The 26739-nt window shown below is 36.1% G+C and overlaps 1 protein-coding gene across 1 annotated transcript in view; it reads right to left on the bottom strand.

The window, feature by feature from the left end:
• The window catches only part of LOC133533270 (uncharacterized), a 60456-nt gene extending 35288 nt beyond the window's left edge, over window positions 1-25168 (bottom strand). The window contains exon 1 of the mRNA XM_061872228.1: window positions 24364-25168. Within this exon, the coding sequence (XP_061728212.1) occupies window positions 24364-24844 (481 nt within the window). The 5' untranslated portion in view covers window positions 24845-25168. The remainder of the gene's footprint in view (window positions 1-24363) is intronic.
• Window positions 25169-26739: the final 1571 nt, after the last annotated feature.

Below are 26739 nucleotides of genomic sequence, written 5' to 3'. Positions count from 1 at the left end.
CAACCAAACAATTGAAAACTGTGACATAATCAATGTCATTTCGAACATCGTCCGAGATAGTACTTACGTTTAGTAGCAAATGTATACATTACCTATACGTTTGTATGGAGAAGATATCGTCATTTCCTCTTAAAGAGGAAATGCAGTAAAAACCTTTTAAATTAAATTTGCCTTGGACGGTAGGTAAATCAGTATTCCGTTGTAGGCTCTGAATAAATGTTTATTAATAATTAACAGCGCTCAAGCTTTAGCTGATTTAATCATTTATTCACGGGATAATGCGTTATTTTAAATGACGATGTTAAAAGGTAAATAAGCAGGCATCGTAAAGTGCGAGCAAAATTCATTGAAGTACTAGGGTTGTTACTTATACATATGTATGGAGGAATGTGTTTATTTATCATTATATTATTAAATTACTACCTTTACTTTAGTGTCTAGGTTACCTAGACACTGATAAGTGTAATCTATGATATTAAACTAAAAATTCTTGGAATTGATAAATATATTATCTATAGATTTACGAACTAGTATGTTCTTGTCATGATTGTCATGTGACTCCGTCAAGTACTGATTTTGTTTGTTTATTTTAACATTTTCAATATGTTTATTTACTGTAATGTATTTATTTACAATAACAATATACATAATGGATATATACAGATGATTACTATAACTAGCTTATATCTTATATATGTTTATTTTATTTATGTTTATGTTTTCAAGAAATTGCAATGCTGATTGTATTGTTTGCGTTGTTTCGCCATCGAACTAGCGAAAATTATTACTCACTATCCCAAGGGAAAAATTTGGAGAGCTTTGGATAAAAATTGTAAATAAAATACAAAAATTTACCATTAAAGTGTAATAATAACATTAAACTGAGATTCAGATTCTGTTCAGTTATATTTATTTGTATTATTTTAGTACATAATATTTTCGTTCATCAATTTAGAACCATCGCCATCCCTAACTGGTTGTCATACGTCATTTCAATGGATTTCGCTCGCAGTTTACGATGCCTGTAAATAAGGTACCATGGTTAAATTGACCATTCATGAATCGTGTTGCAATAAGATAAGATCGACAATTAATTTAAACTTATATATATGATCTTTACTTATTACTTCCGACATGATATCACCATCATCATAAGCCGAAAGAAGTCCACTGCTGGACATAGGCCTCTATCAGGGCTCTTCACAACGACCAGTCTCGCGCCGCTCTCATCCATTCACTATGACTTTAACCAGGGCGTCGGATCACCTTATTGTGGGTCTTTTCTTGCTGCGTTTTCCGATTCGCGGTTACTCAAGAACCTTTCTGCCCCATCGGCCATCGGTCCTACGAGCAATGTGTTCCGCCAACTTTAGTCTAGCCAATCTCTGAGCTATGTCAACAACCTTGGTTGTCTTCCGGATCTCGTCATTCCTCATTCGATCTCACAGAGAAACCCCGAGCATAGCTCGATCCATAGCCCTTTGAGTGACTTTGAGATTTGATTACTTAAGAGGCAACGAGTGGTTACCTCGACTGTTTCCTCCGTGGTTTTTGAAGCTAGAGCACTGATTTTTTCAACACAGATTATTATTAATATCTGTGTCGGACTGTTTTGCTTTTTTGATATTTTCGTTTCTTACGGCGCTAATGCACTTCAAATATTCGCAAAAACGGCCTAATTTACTAGGCCGTAGAAGCATGGTATTCAAAGCTGACATACTACTACTACTATATTCACCTAAAAATTAAATCTCTTGTCCCGTATCCTCTTAAACTGAAATATATGGGTAGTTCGAAAAAAGATTCGTGGCTAAAGATGGTTGACACAATTCCTCGCCAGTATGGCTGCGACCAAGTGCGTCTATATCACGTTCGAAACGTCAGGATCAGAGCTTGCCTGAGGTGAACTGTTTTCAAAGTTTGCATAACATGGACATACCTTGTCATTCACTGGTGGATGTGGTGTAATTTAATAACGAATGCCTTTCTGCTACGATATTTACATCGCCATAAAAAAAATATAACAAGCCTTTTTAGCAAAACTCTATAGATTAGATAGATAGATTCATATATTTCTTATTGGAAATGTACATTATATTTTACATGTCAAAATAAAATGCATTCACAAAAAGATCGTCACAACATAATAACAACAATAATAATAATAATAACTACGAATCGGAATAAAATGAAACAGTAAACAAATTAAAATAAAAAAATATAAAAACACTTTCTATAAATAGAAATATTTGTCAAAGTTATCAAGAATATAAAAATAAAAAATACAGCTAGGACAACCTAGGTAATGTCAAAAAGTCAAAAATTTTAATAATACAATAAATAATATGTATAACCATATGCTACTATAAGAGTTAATCAAGTTATATAATATCATATCAAACCTCTTCAAATAGGCAACCTACTCTTTTTGTACATAATGCGTTGTCATTTAAGTTTAATTATAATTAATATAGTTTCATCTTCTTTTAATACTATTTGTTTTAAGGTGTGTCTATATTAATATCTACACTTGACATAATTGACGTAAAGATGGCTCCCCCCTGCCGAGCTCTGGTCAGGATACATAATGCTAACTTTGATGGTTCCTGCTTTTAAATCGAGCGTCTCATCTTCCTCGTAGCACCTTTTGTCCCAATTCCCTATTTCCAGAGTACCCTAATGCCACAGATTCGTATCTGAAAGCAGTTTTATCCTACAATGTGTCGTTCTTATTAAACGTAACACATTTCCTATACGGCCTCACAATCCCATGACACCCAAGACAGTTGGGGTGTTGTTGTCAATGCTTATATAATACCGTTCTATAAAAAACACCAGTTTACGAAAAAAGATTGACACTGAAAGATTGTTCAGGGTTCAATTTTATGACTTTCTAAATAAAGCAAATTAAAATTTGCTTTCAGTCAATTCATACCACTAAAATCTACGTCACGTTTAAGTTTGTGGTAGTGGCCATAGAATAATATTTAAGTAACACATCAATTATTACAAATAAGAAAATACATTTATTTTATTTATTTATTTAAAACTATATTGCACAAAAGAAAAACTTAATGTACAAAAGGCGAACTTAATGCCATGAGGCATTCTCTACCAGTCAACCTTAGGGCAAAGCAGAAAATATTGTAGGCGGTGCGTTTAAAACTAAAAGAAATTGTTATTGAAAGAATTAGAGTCCTAATACACATAAATTAATTATAAACTACTTAAATACATAAGGACACATACATACATTATATAAATAAATATATATACATTATATACATAACCGATTCGTGAGACTGATACTTAATTGATCTTTAAACTGCCAGCAAATAAATCACGCACAAATTTTTTGAAAGCAAACTTGTTGGGAGCTTTTCTAATGTTAGGGGGAAGACCGTTCCAGAGAGGTGCTGCCTGAATGGCGTAAGAGTTAGACATGAAGCTTGTTTTATGAGTGGGGATAGAAAGAGAGATTGCCAGTAGAGCGAAATTGACGGTCACGAGAAGCACCATAAAAGTGAAAGAAGTACATTAACAACAACAAGAAATAAAAAAAGGAAACAGTGGAAGTTGAAGAATACAAAACAGACAGGTATATGTGTGAGGCTGAAACGGTCTCCACTCAGCATTGCAGTTGGCACGACTAAGCGTTATTTAAAAAATACACACAGTATATCAGTTTACACGAGTCAGACGCCAAAAGGCGATGACAATTACAACCTAGGAGACAATGCCTCTCCCATTGTGCTGCGTATCTCTTCGCAAAACCTTTTGTTCTTGAGGGCCCCTGGTACAATATGAACCCTAGTTTCCTGACAACATTACTGTATCGAAGTTCAGAGTTGTTCTGGTCTTTGGTAAAATGAATAGTATTGTGCATTATGCTGACGGTATTGTTGAAGGCGTTTTGATAGGCATCTTTTAGTGATATATTTGTAGCGCTTTATGTCTATTTCAAATAGTTAATGCTATCTCAAGATAGAGCAGAATACCTTTCGTGAGGTTTTCTGGGTTGAAATAGTGATAAGGGCGCCGCATTTATTCGTGTAATGAGCATTGAGCACGGATATTCGTTTCTGAGTCATGGGTGTTTTCTATGTATTTATAAATAATTATATATTTATATATATCGATTCTTTTCTTGTGTCGGTTGTGGAACAATTGGCGAGAAGTCGCATAGGACCGAGAAAAGTGGCGGAGGCAAAGTCTCATTTTGGGTCGCTGAGCCAACGGAGTAAGTAGTATTACATATATCGTTGTATGTACAGTCAGCGTCAAATACTTTGTAGCAGTCAAAGTGGCCAAATAGTTCGGTACACCATACTAAATACATGGTGTACCGAACTATTTGGCTACTTTGGTTGCTACAAAGTATTTGACGCTGACTGTACCCACAACACAAGCCTTATTGAGCTTACTGTGGGGTTTAGTCCATTTGTGTACTAATGCCTTATAATATTCATTATATATTATATTATTGGAGTACTACGCTGATTTATTAAAGCCAAAAACAAACTGATTTATTAAAGCCAAAAACAAACTTAATTAATAACAAAATTATGATAACCTATAAAACCAAAAACAAACACCTAGAACATAAAAAGAAAAATATGGGTGACCTATCCCAAAAAGATTACATTAGGCTAGATCACCGAGGTCAGACGCCTGCAGAAGTGTAAGGCCTGAGTGGACGCTCGAGTTGAGCGTGCAGCGGGGCGGGGCGTGCGGCGTGCATGTTTTGCAAACGTATAGGAGCGGCCGCATTGCACGCTGCTCACATCACTAGTGAGCCTGACGCCACGCTGCACGCCCCGCCGAACGCTGCGCGTCGAGCGTCCACTCGGCCTTACACGAAGGGTTCCCATAAGGCTGCCTGCGTTCTCCTTTATGGCTATTGCTATTGAAGTTATCTAGAAAGGTTTAAGACGAGCTGAGAAACTGAAACGTTTGTTTTCATATATGATTCCACTTATTTTGCTCAAATAACTACTTTTTGGTTCACGGTATTGTTTTTCTTCCAGTCGAAACGCTATTCGCAAGACGTAACGATTACTGATTCTGACTGACGTCTCTTCGTTTAGTGGGGTTTCGTGGCATATTTCTGACGTTTCTCCCCTTCATCCATTAACTACAATGCCGACATGATTCGCAACACAAAGAGAGGTAAATATAACAAAATGAAGCATAAAAATTCGTTATATAATATAAAGCCTGACCAGTAATATATGATCATGCGCCATACTGTGGAAATGGCTACTTGACTGTTTTTTGTAAATAATGTCAAACGATCTTGATTTTCCTGAGGATCAAATGTCTATATAGGACTCATAGCATTTAAGCAACACAAAGGTCAGAAATGAGAGTTAAAGTCTGACGCTCGCAGTCGACGATGGAAACGCCTCTCACAAAATGATAAGGTGATGTGACGTCACATCATATAAAGTCTGTCCTAAATGTATCGAAGATCAAAGAAATTGCCATTTGACCCTGAAATATTGCGTTTATGTGTATAGTTGTCATACAATTTATTTTTCAATAAAATGCAAGGAATCGAATGGTACCATTTTCTTTTCTATTTTTGAGATACAAAAAAAAATATATTTTTTTAATTCGGGGCCTTGTATTTTTTTATAATCTCAATATAATTTTTTAAATTCCACTTTTTTATAATGGATGGCTCATTTTCTACCCATTTAACAAAATTTTGTTATAATATTCAACATGTGTCAAGTACCCAATTTCATTGGAGCTAATTTTTTCATACTAAACTGAATTGTCCCTGAACCCTATACATGAGAATTAACAGCGCCCTCTTGGCAATGATCGTATATTTCTGGTTTTAGTACATTGTGCATTTCCGTGGCTACTAAATGGCTCAACACTTTAAGTCCGTGAGTGTACCTACCTATTATAGTAAACAAAACTATATACTAAACATTTATAAGAAACGCATTTATTTATAAGTGGAGCGCGAAGTATTAGTATATATTATGTGTCCTTTAAAAGTACAAGATTACGAAGTAATGAAGGTAAATTGGTTTGTTTACATTACTTGAGTGAGCGAGTCGTATGTGTTGGCATATTATTGTATCGATTAACGTATCACATCGTTTACTGATAAGTTTTGGTTTCTTTGTTCAGTATATAATAAAATAAGTATTAATATTTAAAAATATTAGTGGTAACACATTGTAAAAAAAAAAATCTAGTGCTAACCACCAATTATCTGTTAACCTGTTGCTACTGGTGGGAACCTATAATTGGCTCTTTGTTATCTATATATATAACTATTGTACAATTTATAGCTGTTGGTTCTCCGAACAATTTTGACGACCGGTCTGGCCTAGTGGGTAGTGACCCTGCCTACGAAGCTGATGGGCCCGGGTTCAAATCCTGGTAAGGGCATGTATTCGTGTGATGAGCATGGATATTTGTTCCTGAGTAATGGTAGTTTTCTATGTATTTAAGTATTTATAAATATTTATGTATTATATATATCGTTGTCTAAGTACCCTCAACACAAGCCTTATTGAGCTTACTGTGGGACTTAGTCAATTTGTGTAATAAAGTCCTATAATATTTATTTATTTATTTATTTACAATAAATAAATAAATTATTTGCCATTTCTGTAGAACTCAACTTTAAATGCGGTAATTTCAAAGGAGGCTTACGTGGCAATAAAATAAAAGTGAAATGAAATGACAGTTTGAATCTGACAGCTTATTTGATAAACAAAGTAGCTGCCATAATATATAAAGAATTAAAAAACCGGTCAAGTGCCAGTCCGTTTTACTCACGCACTGAGGGACCCGTACATACTTTGAATAATCTTGTGTATCTATAAATAAGTAAATAAATACTATAGGACAATATTACACAAATTGACTAAGTCCCACAGTAAGCTCAACAAGGCTTGTGTTGAGGGTACTTAGACAACGATATATATAATATATAAATATTTATCAATACTTAAATACATAGAAAACACCCATGACTAAGGAACTATTTAATATCCATGCTCATCACACGAATAAATGCCCTTACCAGGATTTGAACCCGGGACCATCGGCTTCATAGGCAGGGTCACTACCCACGAGGCCAGACCGGTCATCAAATGTATCTTCTTCTCACATTCATCATAAAGGCGAAAGACTTGATCAGAAGTACCTATACTAAGTACAATTGTGTACAGCACCATCTATCGGCAAATTATCTAACTAATTTGCGCGATATAATGCACGTATGTTGGTTTTTCGAGGATAATCCTATATCATGTGAACCGATTTCAAAAATTGTTCTTTTATTTGAAAAAAGGTATCTTTAATGTAATCTCATAGAAATTTTAAGTGTAATAAACACACGTAAAGTTGGTTAAATTGCAACCTGAATTCGGAATTGTTTTACATAAAAATTTCGTAATTTTTCTCTTTGGTAAACTTCAGAGATAAAGAGGGGGGGGGGGGGGATTATTAAAATTGGAATGTACAAGTTGAGCTCTTTCAAATGATATCCCACTTGAACTAGTCACTAGACTTTGAAATTTTGCCCCCTCTTTATATTAGGCATTTTACATAGTTAATCAAAAGCGGTGTGACAGACAAACAGACAGACTGATGGACAGAGTCGCACCATAAGGGTTCCTTTTGTACCTTTTTGGTACGGAACCCTGAAAATAGCTCGTGACACGACTGGCTGGCCAAGCTCTAAGCTTCGCAGGGTATAGGTCATTTAAATGCTACACGCGAAGTTTTCATTTAAATAGCAAGCTATTTTCACTACGATTGAATCGAGTATTATTTATTTATGTTTCCTGACATTCCAAACGACAAACGGTTTTTGTTCAGTTCTTATCTTGACTATGACAGCTGGCATTTGAAAAGGTATGAGGGTAAAATTATCAACTTGAAAACGTAAAGTGTTGGAGCGACAATTGAGGTAAGAACAATATTGAAGATATGAAAACGCATATAGTAAGCACCCCTATAATGAAACAGGCACCGGTAATGGGATGGTAAAGACAAATCCTGTAAAATAAGTATTTATCATCAGTTTTTAAACACAGGCAACATTTTACCATAAACAAGAGCCATAGAGCTGCTTAAGTTTGATGTTTAATTGATTTTTCTTTATTTGAAAATTAATGGCGTCATACATCCCACGACTGGAGTAAAAAAACATAGTTTTTATTTGGTAATAAATAAATAATAAATATTATAGGAAATTATCACACAAATTGACTCAGTCACACAGTAAGCTCAATAAGGCTTGTGTTGAGGGTACTTAGACAACGATATATATAATATATAAATATTTATAAATACTTAAATAGATAGAAAACACCCATGACTCAGGAACAAATATCCATGCTCATCACACGAATAAATGCCCTTACCAGGATTTGAACCCGGGACCATCAGCTTCGTAGGCAGGGTCGTCAAAGGTAATGATATTGAAACCACTTGCAGTATCTTACATTAAATACATTGAAAACATAAAGAACGAATAGGACTTTCAACTTTTAACGCATACACTTTTACAGGTGCCGAGGAAATATCAAAATACTCCAAATTTTCTCTTAAATGTCCCAAGACTGGTGCCGTTAACATATATATTGGGCGCACCGCTCGCGTTGTGGCTGCGACCACGCGCATTGGCAGCGCCTGCCCCTCGACATGGCGGAGCTGGCAGACCACCGCGTGCTCGTAGCAGTGGATACGCACTCCAAATGGGTTGAGGTTTATTTTATGTCGAGTATCGACTCTGCGAGCGTTATAGCGAAACTATGCGATATGTTAGCTAGATTCGGTTTAGTTAGAACATTAGTAATGGATAATGCTACGGATTTTACTTCGGCGGCATTTGAATACTTTTGCAAAAGTAATGGCATAAAACACTACAAGAAGATGCCCGTTTTTGCAAATTTTCCTGCCACCAATAATGTTACCTTTCTTTCTTTCGAAAGTCACTTAAGAGGGAAATATACCACGTCGTCGTCTATACAAAACGACTAATACAGTATGCTCCTATTTATTGATGATTTATTTGAATAAATTTAACTTTAAAAAAATACATTTATCTAATCAAATTATTTACCATATTAGAACATTCCTGAGAAGGAACTCTACTCGGGATCTCGGTCAATGTTTAGAGAGTAGAGCACGTTGTATATGTACAGTCAGCATCAAAAGTAGCGGATGAAACAACGCGCCAAAAGTATCTGATATGCGGGATAACTTTTCCAAATATAAATAAATTTCTATAATTCACGTTCCAAAGTATATCTTTTACAGTCTTTGTTGTTCTATATTCAAGACATCACTTTTTGTTAAGCTGTTACCGAATGGTAGATACTTATGAATTATTATTTGATCCGCTACTTTTGATGCTGACTGTACATCAAATCATACAAAAACGTGTAGTGACGAGATTGGGAGCGTGCACGACTGTCACGCAACCTAGTGTCCGCAATTCTAGGGGAAAACGTCAATTCACTACATCTTATAAAACTACTCCAAAGCTAAAAACTACTGAACGGATTTTCATACGGCTTTCATCTATCAATAGAGTGATTCCTGAGGAAGGCTTAAGTATATAACTTGTTAAGGTTTTGTGTAAATTGTTTGAAATATAACGATGTTGTCGGAAAAAATCACGCTGGCTAGGAGCTTTAATCGAAAACGCTGCCTAATCCGTTTGAGCTATAACAACACAATGTATGGTGGGGTTGTTTCTCATTCATAGGTCTACAAAAAAGTCCGCGATGTGAAATGTCTATCTTTTAAGGATAACTTACTATATCCATTCTTAACTTCTAGAAAAAGATCACGTAATATGTGGCATTTGCAAAGCTATTTACATGGATACATTATTAACAATTATCAAAATAAATACGTTAGTTACATTAAGCATTTCATACAGATTACAATGGTCCCTTACACCATACAATTTAAATGAATATTTCAGGAGTAATCGTAAATCAAAGTTTCATTTCGAGCCATATCATTGTATGAAATGTTAAAGACGCTATCCGCAGTTAGTTCAAATTTTTACCACCTTATGCGCTGGGATCGCTTTACTTACCCCCACCACGCACTTCGCACGGTCCCAATAGGAGCAGATTAAGAATGAGTATATAACGTTTAGTTTTCTGGCTACTGTTAGCAGTCACCGTCTGCGATCTATTGCAAATCTGACCTTAGCCATTCCGCCGAAAAAGTCGCGTGTGTACTCTAGATCTTTCACTGCCTACGTAGTTAAGCTGTAGAACGATTAAGTGGATGTAAGGACATCGCAATCTGTTGCCTCACTCAAAAAGTTGAAAAGTTGTGGTTATTAGACTCCTGATATTAGAACTGAGTATTTTTATGCATATATTTATTTATAATATGTATCTTATATACATATATATGTATGTATATATATGTATGTATATATGTATCTTATTTTTTTATGTGTCTTGGAGCGACATGGTGGAGGCGGATCTGCGCGAGCTTCGAGTCGACAATTGGCGAGAGGTCGCACAGGACCGAGAAAAGTGGCGCTGTCTTGTGTCGGAGGCCAAGTCTCATTTTGGGTCGCTGAGCCAACGGAGTAAGTAAGTATCTTATATATAGGTGTATATAGATTTATATATTTGTTATCGTTTGCGTATTCATACTACATGTTGTCTACTTTTTATTTTATTTATTATTATTGATTGCTCTCATGCTACTTTTATGTGTATCCAAAATTCATATATTGCTACTGTTAATATTGATTTGTCTTTCACTTGTTAGTGTTTGATCCTTTCCCATTTTCTCAAAGGTTAGCTGGAAGAGATCCCTTTTAGAGATAAGTTCGCCTTTGTACATAACACTTTTTTTTGTTTTGTTTTGTCTGTTTTATGTTAACCTGTTTATGTGCAATAAATTGGGTACTTGACACATGTTGAATATTATAACAAAATTTAGTTAAATGGATATAAAATGAGCCATCCATTATAAAAAAGTGAAATTGAATTTTTTTTATTGAGTAGTATATCCGAAGTCTAAAAAAAAAAATGTTGTCTTTCAAAAATAGAAAAGAAAATGGTACCATTCGATTCCTTACATTTTATTGAAAAATAAATTGTATGACAACTATACACATAAACGCAATATTTCAGGGTCAAAATGGCTATTTCCTTGATGTTCCATACATTTAGGACAGACTTATATGATGTGACGTCACATCACCTTATCATTTTGTTAGAGGCGTTTCAATCGTCGAGTGCGAGCGTCAGACTTTAACTCTCATTTCTGACCTTTGTGTTGCTTAAATGCCATGAGTCCTATATAGACATTTGATCCTCAGGAAAATCAAGATCGTTTGACATTATTTACAAAAAACAGTCAAGTAGCCAATTGACATTCATATATACATATAAAGGGAAGTTTTCAAGTCGCACCGGTAACGAAGACAACAAAACGTCTTCAGATAACGAAACAACCGAAAAGTTCGAGGCTGCAGTTTCGAGCCCGATTCAAGAGCTCTCAGGTATCGCGACCAACATTCGTATTCCACCAATATGGCCCTAAATATGGACACAATTTTTTTACTGAAGAAGGAGATTAATAATTGGACCGGTGATTAATTTAGTTATCGGTATGTTCACTCGGACCCGGACCCGGGTATGTCCTTAAACTACGTCCAAAAGAGAGGTATGGGCAATGTGAATGTCATCTCGCCTTGTGTGGTAGGGCACAGCACAGCAGATGTCATTCCAGATCTAGAGCAGAGCCCAACTGGGGAAGTACCTCCACCTTACAGAAAACCGCAGCCAAATAACACTTGACCCTACTCATAGTGTTGTGTTCCTGCCGGTGAGTAAGGTTGCCAGAGCTCAACGAGGGGGGTGGGGTTAGGGTCGGCAACGCGCATGTAACTCCTCTGGAGTTGCAGGTGTACATAGGCTACGGATACTGCTTACCATCAGGCAGGCCGTATGCTTGTTTGCCACCGACGTAGTATAAAAAAAAAAAAAAAAAAAAAAACTCAGACCACAAAAAAAAAAACAAGTTCCGAAAATCTATATCTTAGTCTTACTTAAACTCGGAATCCTATAATACTAGATCTTAGTAAAGTAATAAAATAACAAAATTAAAACAGTTATCAAACCCCACTTATTTTGCACTCTCCGTTACAATGCCGACCCAATGCCTTAATATAGGACGGAGGAGGCGTCCGATTACCATCCTCAGGATGCTGTTATTGCTGCCTCTCACTCGTCTCAGCAAAGAGTCTAACCCTCTTGCTGCTTGCCGGACGCCTCGACTGTCCTATTAATATAGGACGGAGGAGGCGTCCGATTACCATCCTCAGGATGCTGTTATTGCTGCCTCTCACTCGTCTCAGCAAAGAGACTACCCTCTTGCGTCTGATGGCATGGAAGCCATCTATGTGCGCCTCGGCAAATATGCCTGACGCACTGCAATGACGAGGCAACTTTAACAACCTCCAATTAATTTCCGAGAAAAGTGGCGCTGTCTTGTGTCGGAGGCCAAGTCTCATTTTGGGTCGCTGAGCCAACGGAGTGTGTAAGTAAGTAAGTAAATAATTTACACGAAGCTTTCAATAATATACACAAAGGGCACAGGAAGTATTCAAGTTTAATGGACAAATTAATTATCTTCACAGCTTAATCAAAATTGAAAATAAATGTTCTTACACAGAACAAAAACAATTTTGTTCTTGTGATGAAATATTACGATTTTTCTGCCGGTTGAGCCTCACACCGGTTCGTGTCGAAGTTTTCCAATTTTCTCTTTTCTAATTAGTTATGGATTGCTAATTAAATGCGAAAACGGTCCTAAAACTTCTTATTGTTTAGAAAATTTTCTAACCTACTTGATCAATACGATTCCTTTTTACAAGCTTTTTATTACAATGTTTGTATTTATGTTCACTTCCTATTATTAGATTCAGCTGAAACTTCACATACATAATTTATGTTGGGTGATAATGCAATATTACTATGGCTTCCAACCTAGCACGGGGTCGTTCTCATAGACCCCGTCATGATTATGAACGCGATTAGCGTGACTGATTAGTCACGCTAATCGCGTTGCCCTTTTTACAAATACGTTTATTTCATTACTTTTTACAGCAGTTCATAGGTACAAATATTAGGTAGGTAAGTAGTCCAGGGTTCCGTAGTCAACTAGAAACCTTTATAGTTTCGCCATGTCCGTCTCTCTGTCCTTCCGCAGCTTAGCTTCGTGGTCGTCAGTGTTAGAAAGCTGCAATTTGGCATGGATACATAAATCATGCATGACGACAGAACGGTAAAATAGTAATAGGGTCCCGTTCTATCCTTTGGGTACGGAACCCTAAAAAGTACAAAAAAGTTGACTAGGTCTTTCAAAACGAATAAGGGTCTCCAACAACCATTTTTTGATAGTTTCTTATTTCGATTTTCGGAAATAATCGGTCCGAAAGAAAAAATATGCTTCCCCCGCCCTCCGTTTGAACCATGGATTCAAAAATATGAAAAAAGTAAAACAAAATCTTAATAAATACTTTCAATGAAATCTATAACAAACATTATCCGTCCAGCCGTTTTAGAGTTATTACAACAAGTCTTCTCTTCATAGTAAAAAGACGTACAAAAGCGCTCCGAAGGTAATCCCTTATGCTTGTAATGTACAGTCACCTCTCAGCTGGCTGTACATGATATTTACTAATAGCCTCCGTTTAGTCTATTCTAACAGTATGGTAACTACAGAGCCCTACACTGAGCATGGCCCGAAATGCTCCTGGCCAATTTTATATGTACTTTTAATATTCTATAATTTTAGTACTGTGTCACCACGGGCACCTGTGGCACCTTGGGTAGTATCTGTCTAGTAGATCCAATTGATCTTTCTCGGCTTCGAACCCCATTTCTTTTCCACCTCAATACGTAATAGCACCCATTACCCTATTATCGCTTAAAATTTTTCACGAGCACCGTGTCGCCGCCGGTACGAAGTTTAGTCTTATTCATCAAACTGCGGCGAAATGAGCTGGATATTGTATATCTTGTATATCAGTTTACGGCGGTTAAAAGGTTAAATACAGCTAAGAGTATCAGACAGGTATTCGCGGAGAACAATCCACTCAACACACCTAGAGTTTGGCATGTTTCAGGCAACAATAATTGATTGACACTTTGGACAAACAATGGCCAACATTGTGCTTGCATTAGATCTGCATGCAGAGCCTATTGATTGTTTGAATTGGTTTGCCAAACGAGGGCAAATGTTTTGTTCTGCCTGCGGGGCTCGGAACCGGTATTGAAATACCTGTTAACACCTGTATTGAAATAACTATTTCCAGTCGTTATATTAACCGGTAAATTGATTGAACGAGGAACTTTACAGGAGGGAGCGATATAATACCGGTTACTTTTGACTCTCGGAGACTCTCGGATACGGAGACGTTCCATCGTGTGTCGATATTTTCAATTTAACCGGTTAATTTCGGTACACAAAACCAAAGACGAACGAATTTGACATAAACCGGTAACCGCAAACGGAAACGGAATTCTGTTCGTTTCCCGTGAATCAACGATACCGGTTAAAAAACTAATCGGTTTCCGAGCCACAACAATCATAATAATGCCTAGTCATGAAACCATTTTGGATTTCATCAGTTATGTGCAGCAGACTATTACAAATATTGACTAAGTCCCACAGTAAGCTCAATAAAGCTTGTGTTGAGGGTACTTGGACAATAATTTGTATAATATATAAATATTTAAAAACACCCATGACTCAGGAACAAATATCCGTGGTTATCAATCACACGAATGATTTTGAATGATAAATACTCGTATTTATATATTCCGCACAGGCGATGAAGATAAGAACAGGCCGGTCATTGCATTGACACGAGCAAGACGAATTTCATACGTACGTACTCAACGTCGTTTCTCTAGTCTCGTTCAATTTTGATGCTATTAGAACAAGCACCCTTGATTGCCTATAATTCCGTTAGCCAAACAGTTTTCGCAGTTGTATGTTTTCCATCAATGCCTCATACCGGGATTCATGTTGGTTCAACGATGTGTTTCTTAAATAATAACGCTTTGAGTTTATGGAGCAGAATGATTTTGCTTTATAAGAGGTGCTGGAGTGTAAGGAGGGTAAATTGTTTAATGAACCTTTAAAATAAATACCAGAAATAGGTAGGACCTACCAATATGGAGAAAAGCAATTTGTAATATCTACTTTTTCACCAATGTTTTCATGTGCTTCTTTTCTAGTTCTAATACAAAACCAGAACCATCAGTATGGAACCAGAATTGGGTAATTGACACATTTTGAATATTATAACAAAATTTACCTAAATGGATAGAAAATGAGCCATCCATTGTAAGGAAAAGTGCAATTTATAAACTCATATTGATATTATAAAAAATACAAGGCTCTAAAGGCTCAAAAAATTTTTTTTTCTTTCAAAAATAAAAAAGAAAATGGTAGCATTCGATTCCTTACATTTTATTTAAAAATAAATTGTATGGCAACTACATACATAAACGCAATATTTCAGGGTCAAAACAGTAATTTTCTTGATCTTCCATACATTTAGGACAGAGAAATGCAATGTGACGTCACATTACAATAACATTTTGTTAGAGGCGTTTCAATCGTCGAGTGCGAGCGTCAGACTTTAAATCTCATTTCTGACCTTTGTGTTCCTTAAATGCCATGAGTTCTATATAGACTATAGATTCTCAGGAAAGTTAAGATCGATTGACATTATTTACAAAAATCTGTCAAGTAGCCAATTTAACAAAAAATAGGTGTATTTAGTTTTCACAGTTGTATGGACGAATACACGATATTGTACATAGGATGAATTGCACTATTAATGTATACATCATATTTTTGATACCAAATAAATGTCGGAAAACACACATACATCCTCCTAAGGCCCACGATAAAAAATGGCAGTTGAATTTGAAATCAATAGTGAAAGAAATATGGTTTCTTTGTTTTGATATTGAACAAACAAAGGAAATTCAACTTTATTCCAATTAAATATGATTTAAATTATATTGAAATGATTAGTACAACAGGTAGAATGGTGGGCATTAGGAGAATAAAAATCAAGTAAAATGAAGTAAAATCCAATAAAATTCAGCTAGGTATATGAATTTTACATAAAAACTTAATTAAAAAATAAAACAACGTCGTAATTATTTTGCCAGTTTCTCTCTTTGTTATATTCAAATTGTGCACAGAGAAGACATTTCCTTAATTTTTTGTCATAACAAAAAGCTTTTAAGACAAAAATATACATAGGAAGGTAAAATTAACAGCAAAACTTGTACTGACTGATTTAAACCCATGAGAAATATATCTCTACATTTCTCTTTAGTTTAGTGATATGTAATAACTTTAACAATGTCTAAAAAAACACAAAATTACGGAAGTATCATTAATCTTTCCAAATATTGCCCGAAAACTGATATTTTCTTGACAAAAATTAGACATTAGTGTTTGATTTATTGAGTTGTTTATTACTATTCTGTCGAGCCGTCACGGCCAAACGCCTAATGTCGTATTTTTGTAGATTTGAGAAATGGATATCCGGTCCCAATTCTTTAAACTTCACGACAAAGTTCGTACACACTAACACTAACAAGAGTCTCTTCTTCACTCGTAAATTATATACTTTAATATTTAATTTTCGTATAATCTTATTTATAGCTCCAATAGATGTTGTTGGTCTCTCACTTTATTATTCTTTGTATTCTATTTAAACGAACGTAAAAAGAGCGTACCTGGGTCGCCTAGCAGGAGGACGTCCTATCGGACGCTCTAGGTATCGCTGGAGCGACATGGTGGAGGCGGATCTGCGCGAGCTTCGAGTCGACAAAAGGTCGCACAGGACGAAGAAAAGTGGCGCTGTCTTGTGTCGGAGGTTAAGTCTCATTTTGGGTCGCTGAGCCAACGGAGTAAGTAAGTATTCTATTTATGTGTCTAAACCTGTGTGTTACTGTTTTTTTGTCCCAAATAAAAAGAAAAAGAAACATCCTATTACCTGGTAATAGGAGGTTTTTTTTTGACACAGACAGAAATAGAATACAAAGAATAATAAAGTGTGAGACCAACAGCATCGTCCACAGATTACTAGATTACCTACTGTAATAAATCTACAATATATAGCGCTAGGTAACAATATAAAGCTAAAATTAACACAGCTACGGTTACAACATAGGTTTATAGATACACAGCCCGATTCACAGAATGATTAAGACACATTTAAGATCTTGGAAAGCTTTAAAAGATCGCTAACTAAACGACATGTCAAAATTGACGTTTATTTCGATTCATCTGTGATCCCAATAAGATTTATCTATGATATTTCTAACTTCTAAGTGACATTGGTTGCCCGAATCGAGCTGCTTCTGTCAATTATACGACATACAAACGATATCTAAATGAGAACTTATCTAAACCGGAACTTATCGTTATCGTATCTCATTCTTCGAATCGGGCCGACAGTAACAAATTCATTTTGATATTGTTTTTTTTAATACTACGTCGGTGGCAAACAAGTATACGGATCGCCTGATGGTAAGCAGTCTCCGTACCCTATGTACGCTTGCAACTCCAGAGGAGTTACATACGCGTTGCCGACCCTAACACTCTGCACCCTCGTTGAGCTCTGGCAACCTTACTCACCGGCAGGGACACAACACTATGAGTAGGGTCTAGTGTTATTTGGCTGCGGTTTTCTGTAAGGTGGTGGTACTTCCCCAGTTGGGTTCTGCTCTAAATCTGGAATGACATCCGCTGTGCTGTGCCCTACCACACAAAGCGAGATGACATTCACAATGCCTATACCTCTCTTTTGGACGTAGTTTAAGCACATACCCGGATCCGGGTTAGATTTTTTTTTTTTTTTAATAATAACGAGAGTTTTTTTTATGCGAGCCTTATAGCTATTTTCAGTCTGGGTTAATAATAGTTGTTTTATAGTAAAATTTTAGTAAAATTCTAACTTTACCACAACTGATTATTACGTGGCCTATTATTACACGTACCAAAACTTAAGCAGGATTTTGTTAACTTCCTAACTTAATCCAAGTTCGGAACTCGCAGCTAAGTTAAATTCATATCTTCTGTAAGCAGATTAGGATAATTTTCTCCCTGGTTGCCCCAACTGACTTGAGGTAAGAAGAAAAGTAAGTAATAAAGATTGTCAATGTCTATTAACGCATTCACTGCCATCGACGCATATATGCGTTCACCGTCATACAAGTTAGTTCCTAGGCCACGCCCCCTGGCAGTGAATGCGTTAATATGTACGTAAACTGTAAAACATAATCCCTTCTCTAAGCGCCACTTGCACTAACCCAGTAACCAGGGGTTAAGAGGTTAAACCGGTAACCCTATGTCAAATTGAACTGGTAACCATGGTAACTCCAGGATTAACCGGTTAACACAGGGCTAGTGGAATGGTGCAAGTGGCGCTTAGAGTGATATTGAGATTTTTAAACTGTTATACTTTTGATATATTTTATTATATTTTGACATTTGTAATCCTTATAGAAGATAAATCAAGTTACGAGTCAACGGCTGACGTGAAAAGAAAAACAAAAAAGCCAAAGGCAAAAAAGGTAAACAAAAACAAACAGAATGTACAAGACCAGGTAAGTTATCTACACAATAAAAAAATACAATCATTGAAAATACTTAAGAACTAAGGTTTAAATTAGTTATAAACTTAATTGTAAATAAAACTAAACCTAAATTAACACAAAAATTATTCGAATAACCCAGCCTGCATCGTTACCGATGCAAAGGTACCCATTACGCTTGCCGCGTTTCCGCGTTGAACCGCGATGGACAACCTCTGCGCCAGGAATTTGTAATTAATTTTTATTTTATTATTTAGATATTGTTATCAATGAAAATTCTTTAAATGTTTTTTCATCTTAATTGTAATACTGCTAGGCTGAAATGGGACTGGGCCGGCCACGAATGCCGTATGCATCCAGACAGGTCGATGCTTTTATTGTGGAACTACCAAGTGGATGCCAGAAGATGGCTGCGGACGCGGTAAGCCCAGACGGAGATGGCACCGTCCTCAACAACTCGATAATCAATAATTATCTGCGAGCGCACATAAGGTTAAATAAATGAAGAATGAATCTTTTAATTTAGGACTTAGCCTTTAATAGCGAAGTATTACATAGTATAAAAAAATGTATAGAAATATGGGTCGCGGCCGCGTGTGTTCGGTCCGGCGACTTGAGGCAAAAAACTGGCCGGAAGATGCACTATATCGGGAGTCGTGGAGATAAAGGGGGGAGCCTTTACCCAGCAGTGGGACAGAAAAGTAGGCTAGGATTTTTTTTAAATATTTATTGTCGTATGTATGTCGTAATATGATAACAACAACCGTTTATAAGAATATGAGAAGAGATGAATACAGTCTATACGTTTATCGGTTTATGTAATAAAATGAATTCAGGATTATTTTCTCGGCTCTGGCTAGGCGGATTGTACGAAATAACTTATGCTAAACAAATGGCGGAATATTTCAAGAAAAACTTTGGGAGCAAAGGGTTCTCAGAGTAGAACTACTCATAATAATGTATTCATTCGTGTTTAGGTAAATATAGGCAAAAAGAAAGGTTTTTGTGAGATGAAAAGAACATTGGATATTCTTTGGTCGTAGCTTTATACAATAGTGGCTTAAAATAGAATACAAAGAACACATAATATACTAATGTTGTTAATATAAATACCTACTTTTACTTTGCGTTGTATACATATATATACAGTGCGTAAATCCAACACGGGCGATAAATTAAACAAGATATAGAATTTATCCGTGTAATCATTAAGATGTTTTTATTACGTTACGCTTAATTATGACCCCGTAATTAATTTTTGATAATTTATCTATATATAGTTTTTGATATTTGTGGTTACGCCAACGTACTAATGTAAAAGCGGGCGCAGCGGCGGAATGCGCCGAAATTTTGAAACGTAATAAATATAAGATGGTAATCGGTAGAGAGTACCATTTTGTACCATTTGGCGTTGAAACTCTAGGTCCATGGGGTCCCAGCCAGGGATCGGAAGCCGGTATTTTTTGTATGGGAACGAAAACGGTATTTTTTCGTTCTTTGTTAATTACTTCATTTCTAATTAGGCAATCTAATAATACGAAGTCGTTATCTGAAAACACAACTGAGTCCTACATTTAGAGTATAAAATAAACCGAAATATATGGTTATTTCGATGTTTATGCAAAAAACCGGTTCCGATCCCTGGTCCCAGCATGCACAAGACGTAACTGGTGACCGAATGGCTGGCGGCTTCCTCGCGCAACGTATCAGTATTGCGATACAACGAGGAAATGCCGCCAGCATCCTTGGTACAATGTCTCAAGGGCCTATTTTAGATATAAGCTTGTTATAGTAATCCTCTGTATAAATTCATTATGTACACTGCTATTGTAAACGGTTTGACCTAGTGGGTAGTGACCCTGCCTATGAAGCCGATGGTCCCGGGTTCAAATCCTGGTAAGGGCATTTATTCGTGTGATGAGCATGGGTATTTGTTCCAGAGTCATGGGTGTTTTCTATGTATTTAAGTATTTATAAATATTTATATATTATATATCGTTGTCTAAGTACCCTCAACACAAGCCTTATTGAGCTTACTGTGGGACTTAGTCAATTTGTGTAATAATGTCCTATAATATTTATTTATTATTTATTTATTTATTAAATAAAGAATTTTTAGGTATAGTGATATAAGTTGTTTAGCAGATATATAATCACTGTTTTTTTTAGTCCGAATATTAGGCGTGGTAATGCTTTAATCTAAATTAAAGGTTTACCTCCATCAGATTGTCTCTGAGTCTATTCGCAACTTATTTCTCTAGAGAAACCTTCGGCTAACGCTAGAAGAAAATTTTAGAAAAGGGAGTTTTTGCAGATATCTACTTAAATATAGCATTTCAGTGTCATAGGCCGAGTGTAGATTGTTTTAAATAAATAAATAAATATTATAGGACATTATTACACAAATTGACTAAGTCCCACAGTAAGCTCAATAAGGCTTGTGTTGAGGGTACTTAGACAACGATATATATAATATATAAATATTTATAAATACTTAAATACATAGAAAACACCCATGACTCAGGAACAAATATCCATGCTCATCACACGAATAAATGCCCTTACCAGGATTTGAACCCGGGACCATCAGCTTCTTAGGGTGTTTTGCACGTATTTGTCTTATTTATTTCCACGATGATTTCCTTCACCGAAAAGCGACTGGTAAATATTAAAAGATATTTCAATTTATTATTTTATTTTATATTTTGGAGATACCACAGAAAGAATCACAGAACAAACATGTATGGATACAGATGTTTCCTTGATTGGTTGTGTTGCTAAGAACACATGGTAAATTTCGTACATAAGTTCCGAAAAACTCATTGGTACGAGCCGGGGTTCGAAACTTCGAACCCGCGACCACCGGATTGAAAGTCGCACGCTCTTACCGCCAGGCCATCAGCGCTTATCTTTAATATTTTTAAAATATTGTCTACTCGTAATTTATTTAAAAAAAAATACTATATCCCGCACTATGTTTAAAGACGAAACTTTGCTTTAAAGTCGCAGAAAAAACAACGTTTAACAAATTTTAATCAGGCTAAACGTTAATTTTACTAGTAGCTCTGTGAGCTGAAGCCCTTAGAATCCACCATTCGTTTTCATTTATTTTAAATTAAATCGATAAAAAACAAAGTCCACATAATGGGATGATTTTGGGATCGTGATTTCGAATGTCAAAAATGTGTCAGAATCAAGGGTCGGAACCGGTTTATAAAATACCGGTTTATTTCGGTTTTTCTCCGAACTTTTAAGAACATTATCGTAACTACTACTATCTAACTTTTAAAAAACTGCTTCATTCGACGAGAAACGAAACTGCCGGCCGGCCTGGTGATGTGGCACGTAAACATAGACGCCGACATAGGAAGAAACAGGTTTTTATTTCTCTTAACCGGTTAATTTGACAAGAACTGTTCTTATAAAACCGGTTTAAAAATAACGCTTTTCGAGTGAAATCGAAATTAAAAGATTTTGCGCCAAGTACATGATAACGGTTTGGAAATTTAACCGGTTTCCGAGTCTTGGTCAGAATAAACAAATCCCCATGGGAATAGCCACAAAATCGCGAAAATAAATCTAATGTATTCTCTTGAGGCCCCGAAGTAAGCGAAATGTATGGGCCCAGGAGTAAATTTTGTTCACGGGAACCCTTGTTCTACTGAACAACTACCTCAATACATTTTTGACATTGGGGACAACGACCCCGAAATAATCCAGTTCAATTATGCATAACTAGAATCAAACTTTATTGATAAAATAGAATTACCTTACATGTTAACACATTATATTAACATTTTGACGACCGGTCTGGCCTAGTGGGTAGGGACCCTGCCTATGAAACCGATGGTCCCGGATTCAAATCCTGGTAAGGGCATTTATTCGTGTGATGAGCATGGATATTTGTTCCTGAGTCATGGGTGTTTTCTATGTATTTAAGTATTTATAAATATTTATATATTATATATATCGTTGTCTAAGTACCCTCAACACAAGCCTTGTTGAGCTTACTGTGGGACTTAGCTTAGTCAATTTGTGTAATAATGTCCTATAATATTTATTTATTTATATCTTTTTTTATAGGATCACACATTATCATTATGCGGATGTTGTTTATCGATTTAATAAAAAAATAAATTAAAATGGGCATAAAAATTAAATTAATTCATTATGTTTGTGGAGACCAGTCTCTTAAACGTAGCCCGTTTAAGAGACCGGTCTCCATATTATGTTATAAGTATCTAACTTTACTTTTGAGTGGCATTAACGTGAAACACTTCATTCGGTTCCTGTGTGTTTGTCTGATTTCTTTTCATGTCTTTTAATTATTTATATAAGAATTCAAGTTTTTATCATAGTTTTTTTTGTGTTATTCGATATTTAGAGACTGTATACATCTCTAATAAAGTATCCTATATTTCATTGATTCCATATTTGTAATTGTATTTGTTACTTTTATTGATTGTAAAAATGTGTCATGTTGAAGTGATTTTTTGCTACATACATGTTTGTTTGTTTGTTCAATTAGTATAATAGAACTTCTTTACATAATTTTTCTAAAAGCTGTTTTGAAAAACGCAACACGTAGAGGAAATATCCGGACATATGCTTGCTCAAGCTGAAATAGGGACCTTCGTTTCGGTCAATGAACAGTTGTCCTAATTTTACCGTCATTTTTAATAATATGTATTACATTAAAAAGCGTTGGTAGCCTGGCGGTAAGAGCGTGCGACTTTCAATCCGGAGATCGCGGGTTCAAACCCCGACTCGTACCAATGAGTTTTTCGGAACTTATGCCCGATATATCATTTGATATTTTTATCAGTTGCTTTTCGGTGAAGTAAAACATCGGGAGGAAACCAGAATAATCCCAATAAGGCCTAGTTTCCCCGCTGGGTTGGAAGGTCAGATGGCAATCGCTTTCGCCAACTCTTGGGATTAGTTGCCAAGCGGACACTAGACTCCCATGAGCCGTGGCAATAAGCCGGGACAAACGCTAGGAAGAAGAAGATGATTTACATTGACGTCATCCGTATTACTCAACGTCAAATGACGTTGAATAATATTGACATAAATATGTCTTCAGTTTATTTTCTATATTATAGTAAATAACCAAGACTGCGTGGCGCTAGCGGCAGTTTTCAAAGAAACCGAATAATTTCCGTTTAAATTACTTACTTTTATTCAATTTTCACGTAGACAGAAATTTACAATTTTTTTTCTAACCAATTTGGTTCATTTTTGTTCCACTCCGCCTAGTTGCAACACCGTACTATGCTATTACAAGCGTCGTTAAAATGTATGTTTATATCCTTCAGATAAATCAGAGCACTAGATGAGAAATCGCGAACACATTGAAGCCAAGCAAATGTATACTTTCCAGGAACTCATTAGTGAATTTAGTTTCCGTGACGTCACGTATAATTTAGGGAAGACTGAACTGTTTTTATTTCGGCAGATAAACATTCGGGTAACCTTCCATAAGTCGAGTGTGCGAGTTTATTTTTACCACAAAAGTAAACCGAACTGATTTACAGACCAATTCACGAGCCTCTATTCTTTGAAGATACGCAGATGTTTCTAAATCTAAAACTTGAATGTAAAACGCACACGGCCGGCTGCCAACTTTCGTTGAAAAGAAGTCAAACTGAAACTTTCACGTTTAAAAATAGCGGAGGTGAACGTTCTGAGGTTCTGAAACACTGACCTCCTTTCTGCGTGATGTTGAAGGTGCGGAGCCGGTAGGAATCCTCATCAGGTTCCTCCTGTTCCGGTTGATGTGGTTTAGGAACATCCAGGAAGGCATTGGAGCGGCGAGGTTGGCTGTTATGTCCAGGCGGAGGTCTACGTCTTGCCGAAGCCTGCCTTCTCACTTGAGGGGGTGTTTCTGCTTCTGCTAATCGTGGTTCAGAACTGTAGCGTGCTCTGGTCTCCCTGTCCAGCTGTTGCTGTTGTTGCTGCCGCCGATGTCTGACACTTCGACCGCCTGTGATTCTGGCGGATTGGGAGCGCGCTGCGGGGCGACGGCGCGGCGCGGGTGTAGTCTCCATGGGGGCCACGAGGGCCTCCATGCTAGCGGAGGCCGGCGCGCATATCGACTGCGAGCGCTTCGTACGTCCGTCCGATGCCATGGTCGCGGCGGTACTGACGGGCGGGCGGGCGGCAGACTTGTTGCATCGCCCGCTCATTTGTAAGATTAATAATGGATCAAAGCGGTGTTAAATATTTAACTGTTAGTCTATAGGAAAGTTTTGAACTGTTAATTTACTTTGTTGTAATGATGAAGTTGAGTTTTAAAGTAGCGCTCAGTTTAGAGCTTTGTTAATTTAATTTGACTATTGATTATTAGTCTTGTTTAATCTTAATTATGTAAGACGCTTCCTGTTTCCGTTTTTAACTCCTGTTAATTTCCATATTAGAAATGCGCAACAAGAAAGTTTACAGTAATGATCAAAATACTTGAGCACCCTTATTGCCTTGATAATAAAATTATATTTTCTTTTACTGATAAATACTACCAGTAGTATACATATTATTAACGATTTTTTAAAAATAAATATTTTCATTTTTTCATCTCATACTCGTATCCAGCAGTAATATTGATTTTGAGCGGAGAAAATGTGTCAGATTTTCGACACCAACTTGTGTTAAATTAGGCATACAAGATGAATAAAAAGGTCACAAAATGCAGTAGATCTTTTTATCTATTGTTTCTTGTGTTCTAAGTCTAAGGAAAACTCAACATTTTTAAATTATAAAATCAAAAGTTGGTACCTATAGGTGCTGTCCTAAACCGTGAATGAGTCACATAACGAGTAGGTAGTTCACACCGAACTGAGAAGTCGAAAAAGTATGAAATGAAATGAATTGAAATTAGATATTTATATGTAAAAAAATGGGTATAGTTACATAAAAGATCTTATTCTACAGTATCTCCACTTTCAGATTACAGACATACGAATGAAATAAACGTAAAACTATATTTACCGAACTTGTAAGTATCGGCCCGATTCGAAGAATGAGTTACGATAACGATAAGTTTCTTATTTATATATCGTTTGTATGTCGTATAATTGACAGAAGCAGCTCGATTCGGGCAACCACTGTCGCTTTGACGTTAGAAATATCGTAGATAGATCTTATTGCGGAATCGAAATAAACGTCAATTTTGACATGTCGTTTAGTTATCGATCTTTTAAAGATCTTAAAAGTGTCTTAATCATTCTTCGAATCGGGCCGTATATTGAATTAATTTCTAACAGAATTACTTTTTTTGACATGTTCGATTTCAAAATAAACCATATTTTTCAATATTTTTAATTAATTTAATTGTATTCGCCTTTTCACGCCGCGCGCGCATCCCGAAAATGACACACGTACTATTTTCAGCGTTAAATTAAAACTATAATTAATAGAGTTAGAGTTCCAAGACTTGTTTTTTTTTAGTGGAAATATCCACTCCTTTAGGAATCTTTTGTTTTCATTTCTTAAATGTTAGCATATGATTATGAGATATTGGCCAAACACGCAATACCATATTTTTCATGTGTATTTTTTTATAACTATTGCAAATTAAAGAAAAACAATTGATTACGTACTTAACCCATTCAGCGCTTATCACGTCACGTCGTGTTGCCTCTACGAAGCATTTTCGCTATATACCGGGAAATCCATGTTATCGGCTACGACGTAGCGCAACGATCGTAGCTCAGCGTGGATATGTTAAAGATAAAGTCAAACAACAGGCAATCTTATCACTAAAGAGCAATATTTTCCAGAAAAGATTTATAGTAACACATTTTTCCATATTATCGTGTCCTCTACAACCATTGTTTTCCCAAATAAAGTTATACCCAAACAGCGCGATATATTTTTAGGCAACTATATTCCTTGATAAGCGCTCGATTGTTTACCACCCTTCGCAGATAAGGGCTTCGGGCCGCTTTCCACCGTTTAACGATCAATGTTTACCGCGAAACGGGAAAAGTTTTTGGGGAAAAATAAATAGGAAAATGATTTTATCCCCTAAAACGCGACTTGCCAAGTCTAGAAAGTGTATGCATACGGTAGAGCCTAAAGTATA

Source organism: Cydia pomonella, unplaced genomic scaffold (assembly GCF_033807575.1).
Source record: "Cydia pomonella isolate Wapato2018A unplaced genomic scaffold, ilCydPomo1 PGA_scaffold_146, whole genome shotgun sequence".
Lineage (NCBI taxonomy): Eukaryota > Metazoa > Arthropoda > Insecta > Lepidoptera > Tortricidae > Cydia > Cydia pomonella.
The sequence above is the reverse complement of the archived record's forward strand: the minus strand, read 5'-3'. Positions and strand labels throughout refer to the sequence as shown.